The sequence below is a fragment of the Epinephelus moara genome, chromosome 1 (assembly GCF_006386435.1).
Source record: "Epinephelus moara isolate mb chromosome 1, YSFRI_EMoa_1.0, whole genome shotgun sequence".
Lineage (NCBI taxonomy): Eukaryota > Metazoa > Chordata > Actinopteri > Perciformes > Serranidae > Epinephelus > Epinephelus moara.
The window spans coordinates 41381637-41392220 of NC_065506.1; the positions used below are offsets into that span (position 1 = coordinate 41381637).

Consider the following 10584-nt stretch of genomic DNA (forward strand, 5'->3'; position numbering starts at 1 on the left):
GTAAGATACGATATTCCTCACTATATGAAGTGACTGATAACAAGATCTGTATAATGGATTGTAAAGAAATTCGTCAGGTTTTTATTTTGTAGACAATCAATGTGTGTGTGTGGTATCATTGGAAAGCTCTGCTCCTGCGCTTTCATGTGATACGCGTGGCATTTCTGTGCAAGCCTGCGTTCGCGAGTAATCCATCCAACAGTAATGTGTGTGCAACCTGCGTTCGCGAGTAATCCATCCAACAGTAATGTGTGTGCAAAACTGTATGAAAGCTCTGTTATACATCATTTTAGTGTAACTTTATCATTTTTTTTCGCTGTGAAAACATTGGACTACCGACAAGTGCTTGGCCTTGTCGGAAAGCTACAGTTCTGCTGTTTCCGCTGATATGCGTGGCATCTCGTTATGACACACGGTCGCGGAGAAAATCCACAAAAAAGAACGGGTGTGAATTTGGACGCACTATGCGTCGTTCGGGCCCATAGGGTTAATATTAGCCAAAATAACCGGCGCACAGAAGAGTCTTGGCCCAGGATCCACTGGCTAAATACTGGCCGTTGCCCACAGAGGCATATCATCGTCTGACCAATCGCTGACAGGCTCTGAGATACTCCCACTGGCTGGTGGCGGTGGGGGGACTGGTTAACATCTTTGTGCTATCACAACATGAGAAAGGTCCATGCTCCCTAAGTCACAAGCCCAGCTGACATTTTAAATTGCTTGTTTTGTCTGACCAAATCTTAAAAACTCAATAGCTTTCAGTCTACTACCATAAGTCCTTTTTACACAGGGATCGCGCCATAAGAACGCTACGAAGTCTTTACGCCACCTTTGAATTTTTACACCAACCCAATCAGCTGCAGCTTCATGTCGCTCCACTGAGTGATTTAAGACACCTTGCCGGCATTGCAGAAGCAAAAGAAACATGACAGCAGTGACGTGTGGCATAAAACATAAGCGTCTGCAATGATAATCATTTACAGTCCCTGTCATATGGTGGTTGATCTCATTCTCTGCTCAGAGGATAAGTTCCCAGACATCTCTGTTTTCCAGTTTGCTGACATTTGCTGCTATTCTTCTATCTATCTTTGAGTTTGCCGCCAACTGCTGCTAACTGCTTTTTAAATCTCCCGGCAGTGGGTCACATGTGTAACACGCTGTCAAAATGTCACACCTGTCACACCCATGACCTTGTTCTGCCAGCTGTCCCTTTTACACAGACGTCAGTTGGGTGTTGTCACTACCTCCATTGTAAAGGGCTACAAAAACAGATTATTGACTTGATTTTATTTAGTGTTATGTGAAAAGGATATGGAGCTTGATTTAACTTTAACTAAGAAGGTTGCAAACAGTCTGATGAAATCACAGAAACCAAATTCCACATTGTAAATAAAATGGAGAAAACCAGATTAAGAAAACAGTCGCCCACACATTTGAGCTTCCAAAGAACAAAAGCCATCAGCACGACAAAGACTAAATGTGATCGAAGTGAGGATAGGAGAAGTGCGGCTGGTTAAGAGATGAGGGAGATGGGTGTTGCCCCTGCACAGCCGCAGCACCATGTCGGCTTGTTATATATTGTATTGGGCAGTCAGCTGAAGACAGTCAATCCCCTGCAGGGGCCGATAGCTGGAGAACTAATCACCTTCTTATCTTGGCTTACACCTTTAAATACGTATGCGGACACACATACTTACATCTGCAAGAAAACACCACCTCATTCACAGCACACAATTTGCCTAAATATTACCCTACAATGGTAAATTCAAGGGAAATAGGCAGATTGGCCTGGACAAGTCACCTCTGATTACATCTTCTGCACCTTTCTTATTCACAGGTTAGAAAATTATTTTGGCTGCCACCAGATGCATCTGCACTTGTCCCACCTGCTCACCCAAACAGGTAACAGCACCATTGCATGTTCACATTTGGCGGTGTTTAGGGTAAGAGATGCACGAGGGGAGGGGCTATGCATGTTGTGTAGAAGGGTTGCTGACGCTGCTGCTGTGACTGCTGACTTATTGCCTGTTATCTATGTTAGATAGTTGGCTGTCGCTTAAATATTAACCCTCTGGTCCCTGAACAGTGAGACTAAAGTAAAGTGCAGTGGTGGGAAATTAAGAGCCTATTGCCCACTTTTGAACACCAGCACTTTAGATGACATTCAGTATTGTTAGTGGAGTAACAGCATTTCCTGTTGGAGTTCCTGGGCTAAGACTGTTGGCCAGGTGTGAGTCCACCAACACCAATATGAAAAAAAGCCTGTCCCATATTGTTCCAACTAAAGGTTGAAAACTAATCACTGACATTGTGTCATACACTGAGCTGGCCGGGACAAACTTATGTTTCTTTCAGGGTCCTGTTGGACATACAATAACATACAATCAGTAGGTTTAGAGCACATTAGAGAAAATCGATTTATTGTGTTAATCCGACTAAAACCAAACTTTTTAAATAGTCCAAATTAAATTGTACTTAATCAAATTTCTTTAAGTCGGACAAACCCAGATAATGTGATTGGGAGTCGAATAACTCCTGCATGTATACAGTCAATTAGACCCAAACTGCCCGAGGCGCTCTGAGCATGCTCCACAGTTTCCGCTCAGGGCTTTGACCTGGAAATTTGAATACCATTAAATGCCTAACAGAAGAAGAAGCCGGTAACAACATGGCGAGATCTACATCCAGAGCCGTGCATTTTTGGACGGACAAGAAAACACAGTTCATGCTGTGTCAGCTGAAAGAGTTAAATATTTTAAAATACATGTCGGGGAGGAAACCACAGAATGGTGACCTGTTCAAAGAAGTGGTGGAACAGCTGGACAACTGTGACGCAATAGGTCAACCAGAAAAATGTGCAATACTAACAAGCTGAAAGGGAACATATCGCGCCCTATCGTAGTGGAGTCAGACATACTTCAGTCTATAAATCGATTCCCCTCCCGTGACTGTACACTGGGACAGTAGTCCAATTGAATGGCCTAGTTGAGCTACAGTGGGGAGAACAAGTATTTGATACACTGCCGATTTTGCAGGTTTTCCTACTTACAAAGCATGTAGAAGTCTGTAATTTTTATCATAGGTACACTTCAACTGTGTACCTATGAAATCTAAAACAAAAATCCAGAAAATCACATTGTATGATTTTTAAGTAATTAATTTGCATTTTATTGCATGACATAAGGATTTGACACATCAGAAAAACAGAACTTAATATTTGGTAAAGAAACCTTTGTTTGCAATTACAGAGATCAGACGTTTCCTGTAGTTCTTGACCAGGTTTGCACACACTGCAGCAGGGATTTTGGCCCACTCCTCCATACAGATCTTCTCCAGATCCTTCAGGTTTCGGGGCTGTCGCTGGGCAACACGGACTTTCAGCTCCCTCCAAAGATTTTCTATTGGGTTCAGGTCTGGAGACTGGCTAGGCCACTCCAGGACCTTGAGATGCTTCTTACGGAGCCACTCCTTAGTTGCCCTGGCTGTGTGTTTCGGGTCGTTGTCATGCTGGAAGACCCAGCCACGACCCATCTTCAATGCTCTTATTGAGGGAAGGAGGTTGTTGGCCAAGATCTCGCGATACATGGCCCCATCCATCATCATCATTGATGCCCCACGAGGTGAGATCTTGCATGGAGCCCCAGACCGAGGGAGATTGACCGTCATCCTGAACTTCTTCCATTTTCTAATAATTGTGCCAACAGTTGTTGCCTTCTCACCAAGCTGCTTGCCTATTGTCCTGTAGCCCATCCCAGCCTTGTGCAGGTCTACAATTTTGTCCCTGATGTCCTTACACAGCTCTCTGGTCTTGGCCATTGTGGAGAGGTTGGAGTCTGTTTGATTGAGTGTGTGGACAGGTGTCTTTTATACAGGTAACGAGTTCAAACAGGTGCCATTAATACAGGTAATGAGTGGAGAACAGGAGGGCTTCTTAAAGAAAAACTAACAGGTCAGTAAGAGCCGGAATTCTTACTGGTTGGTAGGTGATCAAATACTTATGTCATGCAATAAAATGCAAATTAATTATTTAAAAATCATACGTGTCTGGATTTTTGTTTTAGATTCCATCTCTCACAGTTCAAGTGTACCTATGATAAAAATTACAGACCTCTACATGCTTTGTAAGTGGGAAAACCTGCAAAATCGGCAGTGTATCAAATACTTGTTCTCCCCACTGTATAACCACAGCTCGACTTAACTGTTCATATTAATGTACTAAGTGTGGTATAAAAACAGATAAATGGAGCCATTTAGAAAACGCAGTCAACCATGAATCAATAAAAAATAATTGATGCCAAGTGAGGAAACAACTCTGATGCCATTCAATCATAAACATTAAAGCTGACACCATTACTCCATTAACTAGTTAGTCAGTCGATAAAATATTGCAAAACAATTCATTGTTACAGGCCAAGGAAAAATGGCAAACCTTTTTTGTTGTATATTATTGTGAATTTAATATCTTTAAATTGCTGGTTGAACAAAACCTGATGTAAGAAGTGACTGTGGGCTCTCAGTGGTTGTGATTTCTCACTATTTGGGGAATTTCACATACGATTAATCATTAAAAGTAAAAAATAAATAAATAAAAGTAATCAGAAATTAAAATAACCATTAGTCGCAACCCTTAAAAAAATAAATGCATACTGTGTTTTAACAGTGACTACTGCTGTCTGATATACAACGGCACAAATGTTATGCATGTCTAACTGGACAACAGCAAAGCAACAAACCACCAGAAAACAGGAGGTTCAAATTGCATTTTCACACGAAACAACTGTTGGATGCAACACTTTAAAGCTCTCACCACAGGCCCAGTCATTATCTGAGGAAGCTCCATCTTAACCAAGGGATCTGTCTGCAACATGTCAGCCTGTGGTGCTTAATGCACTTAAACTCACACAAACATTCTCTAATGCATCCAGATTGTCTCGGCAAGAAGCGTGATCTGCACCCAGAGGATTCATTGGAGGGCCACACTCATACTTTAATTTGAAAGTTAATATAGAAGAGTGCGCATGTAAATGATCAACAAAGACACTGCAGTTGGCTCTTAAAGTCAACCTTTCCTAACCCCAGTTTCACTTTGGTCTGTGTTGTGAACTGTCTGCACTGAAATGACACGTAAATAATTATTATATGGATTGCCATGAAATATTGTTTGGACATTCATGGACCCCAGAGGATGAATCCTACTGACTTCTCCGATCCTCTGACTTTCCAACTAGCATCACCATGACATCCTTGGTGTTAATTTCATTACTGAAATCTATGACTTAAAAGTATTCGTCAACAATCCTTTTTTCCCATGACGAAGACGAAATGTTGACAAGTTAAAAATACTAGATCATGATCATCAAAACTATGACGACATCTAACTTTCATTTTCGTTAACACAATGAGATGAGACGAAAACGGTAGAGGGAAACTATCGGACATTCGAAATGAGAGGAAAGGTGAACAGAACAGCCAACAATGGCCATACATGAGATTGGAGCACTGAGTGGCTGTAAACGCCAATAAATAGCCTAGTCAGTACCAAGATGTTTTGCTATCCCGCAAAAGGCTCACAATGTAGCAGCGTCAGCCGTTAGCATGAGTTTTGAGCTGTAATTCAGCAGTAAATAAGCAGTTGTGTGTGTCTGACTGTAGATGGTAGAGATGTTAAAGGGATTTGTTAGTTACAGTGGTGGCTGTTAGCAGCTAGCTCTGCTTGTTACCCGCTGAAAGGCAGTTGACCAAGCAACCGCAGGTCTTCACATACATCTGGACTGTCTACAGAAGGTTTACTGTTTGACTGCTGTTTGACAAGCAGGTAGGATGCTCGGTTAGCTGTAAATGTAGCTGTCCTTATTATTCAGCGATTAAAATGTTTTGACTTGTCACAATAAAAATGTTAAAACAGTTGGCTATAGCAGTTCTGCCATGATCTCAGAATTTACATCAAAGTAACCTCCTTGAGTGTCGCTATGTTCGTTTACATCATGCAAATCCTGAACTCTGCTCGGTCTAAGTTTTCTAGTGTTCCATCCAATGGAATCCTCCAATAACAAGCATGGTACAAGTACGTGACCAAATCTGTTCACGACACAGCCGGTTATCTTTGTCGATGCCTGATTTAAAAGCAAGTATGTCTGTGGCCTTAAGCCTGCTGAAGCATTTTTTCCAAGCTGAAAACACCAGGCGCTCCTCTGGAAACACCCAGCTGAGAGCGCTTTGGAGGTGCAGTGTTTTTTCAGCTGAGATGCTTTGGTTGCGCCTTGTTGCAATGACACGCAATTTCCGTAAAAATGTCGGTGCAAGGAAGAGAACTTGCTCTAGATGAGGGGACGGCAATAGGGAGTCATATGTGGGTTCATGAGAGGAAACATAATATACAGTATATTGACATATTTCTCCTCCATCGCTGTTGTTGCTCAGCACTAGTACATTTAAGATGTGACGGTTGGTGTTTGTGGTATTTGTCCCGCCTCCTCCACTGTGATTGACAGGGACAAGGGCTGGAATTTACCCAAAGCTGAACCTTTTTCAACTCAGCGCTCAGAATAGAAACGTCAAATGGACAACACGAACATCCAGCGCCTCGTCATGCTACTCTCATAAATACACAGCTCACCCATTGCAAAGAATTTAAAAAATATGCTGGGCTTACGAAAAAACGCTTTGGCGGACATGGCCTCTAAGACCACTTTTCGGCCTGTAGCAGTAGTCCTGCATGGAAAAAAAGCAGCATGAAGCCCTCTTATTTATTTCAATGTAGCCAGTCATGCAAATTCACACTCCTGGTTAATGATTAACATGAAAAGTGTATTTCTGGTATTTACCATGCAACAAAAAAAATAACGGAGTTGCTTTAAAATCCTGAGTCCAAGTATTATAAACTTTTGTGCAGTGTCTCTCTTTAAATCAATCTTGTACTCTATTGTCTCAACAACAACAACAACACGCCCTCACCAATGCAGACCCCTGCAATCTTTAACACTGGGCTGAGATCGTTTTCTTCTCAGTTTCTTCTCACATCACTTGGATCAACCCATCGAGCTGCTTGACGTTCAGCTCCACAAAGGCCCTGTTGGTATTTTCCTTTACGAGACTTGAAAAATATAGTGCTGCTTTTTGATTTCAGGCTGCTGAATGTTTAAGAAAAGCAAAGCAAAGTGCCAAAGCAAATGGAGCTGTTAAAGAACTGCAGCAGCTCTTACACAAGGGGAGTAAAAACTAAACACCCACAAATGTTTCCATGATCCATCACCCAACACTGGGCCTTGACTCACCAAATGGAAACCACCATGAGTCCCCCCCTCCACACACACACACACACACACACATTGGGTGGAGGATGTAATCCAAACAAAGCCATTCTCCAAACCAAGGCGACTCAGTCTCCACTGCCGCCCAACATCTCAGACCTCCAAACTCAAGACTGTGCCAACTTATAATGAGCCCATCTGGTGTGTGAGCTTCTGTCAGTGACCTAAAATGTGATTGAAGAAGGTTGAACGTGTGATTTACGTCACAACAAACTAAAACTGTCGAGTGAAGTTGTCATTTTGGGGCTGAGGAGACGGTGAGCTACATCTGAGGTGTCTCCACTCCGACATGTTGAGCCCTGCTGTTTAAACAAAGACATTCACCACCTCATTAATGTGTGTAACGTTAATATGAATTAACCACACATGCCTTTCTGACGATTCATTAGCTACCATCATCTCGCCATAACCTCCCCTAGTGGTGAGGGAGCAGTCGCCCCGTTATTCAGGAAGAATAACAGGTAAAAATCTCACATAACCGAGGATGTTGCTGATTTATCCACCGTCGTTCACTGACACCGGACAGGCAGCACAAACAACCCGACGGTGAGCACACCGAGGACGAGGCGCTGCCCACTGGAGTGACCACACAATGTGTGAATAAAAACACACGGCTTCTTACCCAGAAGATGAAGTTGAAGAAGAAAAGCATGTACTTGATACATTTGGTGCAGCCTTCGACTCCCATGGCGGACCGTTAGTCGGTTATATTCGGTACAGAGTGAGCAGGACGGCGGCAGACGCAGGCCAGGTGTCGGTCTCTCGGCGTGTAACGGTCTGAATCTCAACTGGGAATCCTGACTTCAGCTCCGAGACCGAGGCAACACCCAACTCCTCCCTCCCTCCCTCCCTCCCTCACGGTCTCAGCACCCCCATAATCCATTTCTAAAAACACAGCGGACTTCCGGCCAATGCCTTCAAAATAAAACACCTATTTAGGAGCGTGCTGAGACATTTTGGGAGGGGTCTGCTCTGCTTCTGCCTCTTCTCTGAACATTGTGGGTCTCCCACTGTTAAAAGCCTGACTGACAGACAGACAGATTTGTATGGAGGCATTTTCCCGCCAAAAGTACCGAGGAGCGGATCAAGCATTAACTGTAAACGCAACACTAACACTAACACGTGTATATTAAAGGAGCAGTGTGTGTGAGATGTAGGGGGATTTAGTGGCACCTAGTGGTGAGTACTGCAGACTGCAGCTAACAAATATCTCCTGGGTAATGGCTCATTCATTTTTTATGTAGGGGAGAGTGGGGTGAGATGTGCCATTTTTTACTTGAGGTGACTTTAAAGAGTAACTAAACCCAAAACCGTTTTTTTCAGCTGATAATCATTGTTTCTGGTTGTATAGTAGTGTTACTGACTGATCCTGCTCAAAATCTTGACAGTTTAGTGCAAACTGTTGAAAATCTACATTTTATTTTAAAAATGTGGTATGGAGTGCCCTCTACAGCTTGAAACCTGGTTACTACATTTGAATTTACATTACATTGGAGGTGAATGATTCTTTTTCAAGGCGAATGACGTCACTAACCGCCCATGCTAAACCTGCCCTCCTCCCTTTACTCCTCCCCTTACTATAAAACCATTCTGTCCGCAGTTATCAAACAGATAGCGAGTAGGCTGGATCAGAGCAGAGAGAGTAGTAGAGCAGAGAGAATAGCTAGTAATTTGTCAAATTGTATTGTTAGCGTAGTGTATTTTAGTAGGTTTACAGTTAGTAGGGTGATTATAGTATTTAGGTTAGTTGGTCAAGGAGAGGCACCGAGGCTCGGGAGTATATGTGCGGGGCGGCGTGGGAGGGATGCGGTGGGCTGCTGTGCGGTGAGCCCAGGCTCCCAGAGAGGGAGAAATAGAACCAAGTAGGATAAAATAAGTCAAAGTGTGGAGAAGGGGACCGGCTGAGCTCCGGCCACCTTCCCTTCTGCCCGTGTGACACAGTTAGGGGGTGTTTTCCAAGCCACCATCGGCACAATGAAAATAAGTCTAAGTGTGGAGGAGAGGGACTGGGTAAAGAGGCCTGACCTCCGGGGAAGCCCTCTCTCCTCTCCCCGCAGCGAGGGACCGTTCTCCAAGGTACCAGTGCTGGGCTGGGTGAAAATAAGCCAAAGTGTGGAGGAGAGGGACCGGGTAAAGAGGCCTGACCTCTGGGGAAGCCCTCTCTCCTCTCCCCGCAGCGAGGGACAATCTTCACTCCGCCCCCTTCCTCAGCCACTCGCCTGTCCCCTCCACCCCCCACCCCTCCCTCAGCTCCGCCTATCTTTTCTGAATTTTTTTAAATCAAGCTGTGGGCGGGGTAATGCCCAGAGAGGGGGGTTTAGTTCCCCTTTAAAGAGAGGGCATGGCAGTAATATACTAAATATATAACTAAAATATATATTTCTAAAATATATATTTCAGGATGTGGAGCATCCCTGGGAACAACCACTTTGGATCTTAAATAAACTGTTTAAAAATATGGCTCTCCAAAAAAAAGTGGTCTCGTGGAACAATTTGCCCTCGATGCGGGGTGAGTTGTGCCTTGGGAGAAAATATGTTGGGGTAAATTGTGCCATTGATTATTGAAGTAAAACAGAACATTTTCATCTCATATAATGTAATGCTATATCAAAGCAAGACAAATTCAATACCAAATTACTTATTAAAGCTTTTTTAAATAACATCAAAGGCCAATTTTAGCAGTAGATAACATGTCGAATACATGAAAGATCTAGAAGAGTAGGCCTACATATTATTTAACATTTTCAGAATAAAATTAAGTTAAACCTGAACAAAACCAGGCTACAACACAACATGCCACTTGTCACTGCTGCAATATTCTTCAGTATTTTCCGACTCCACATTCCCAATTTTAAAATAAATGAAAATTGTGGAACAAATATTTTTATAAATAAAGATAAAATTAATTTATTTAAATAAATCTGATTCTGTTGGGTCAACTTGTGTAACTTGTAAGTATTTATTGTTCTCTTAGAACTGTACTAATACTAGCATTTCTGGCTCTGTAAAAACATGATCAGTTAGTTTAACCAATTCTGGCTCTGTAAAAACATGATCAGTTAGTTTAACCAAGCTCAGTTAGGGGCTCATAAGGTCCGTTTCCACTGAAGAAGTTCCTGGTACTATTTGGGGGGCAGGAACTACTACAGGAACGTCCTCTCGTTCGGCCCTCTCAACCGCCGTGTCTCCACTGAGAGTGGAGTACGAGGAAGGTTCCTGTAAAGTTACGGGCTGCCTCTGGATGTGACGTAATCGTTGCGCGACCATTTTGACC

The 10584-nt window shown here is 43.1% G+C and overlaps 1 protein-coding gene across 1 annotated transcript in view; it reads right to left on the reverse strand.

The window, feature by feature from the left end:
* Positions 1 to 8135, reverse strand: part of LOC126396201 (CD81 antigen-like) — a 42751-nt gene extending 34616 nt beyond the window's left edge. The window contains exon 1 of the mRNA XM_050054090.1: positions 7933 to 8135. Within this exon, the coding sequence (XP_049910047.1) occupies positions 7933 to 7998 (66 nt within the window). The 5' untranslated portion in view covers positions 7999 to 8135. The remainder of the gene's footprint in view (positions 1 to 7932) is intronic.
* Between the last annotated feature and the right edge of the window lie 2449 nt (positions 8136 to 10584).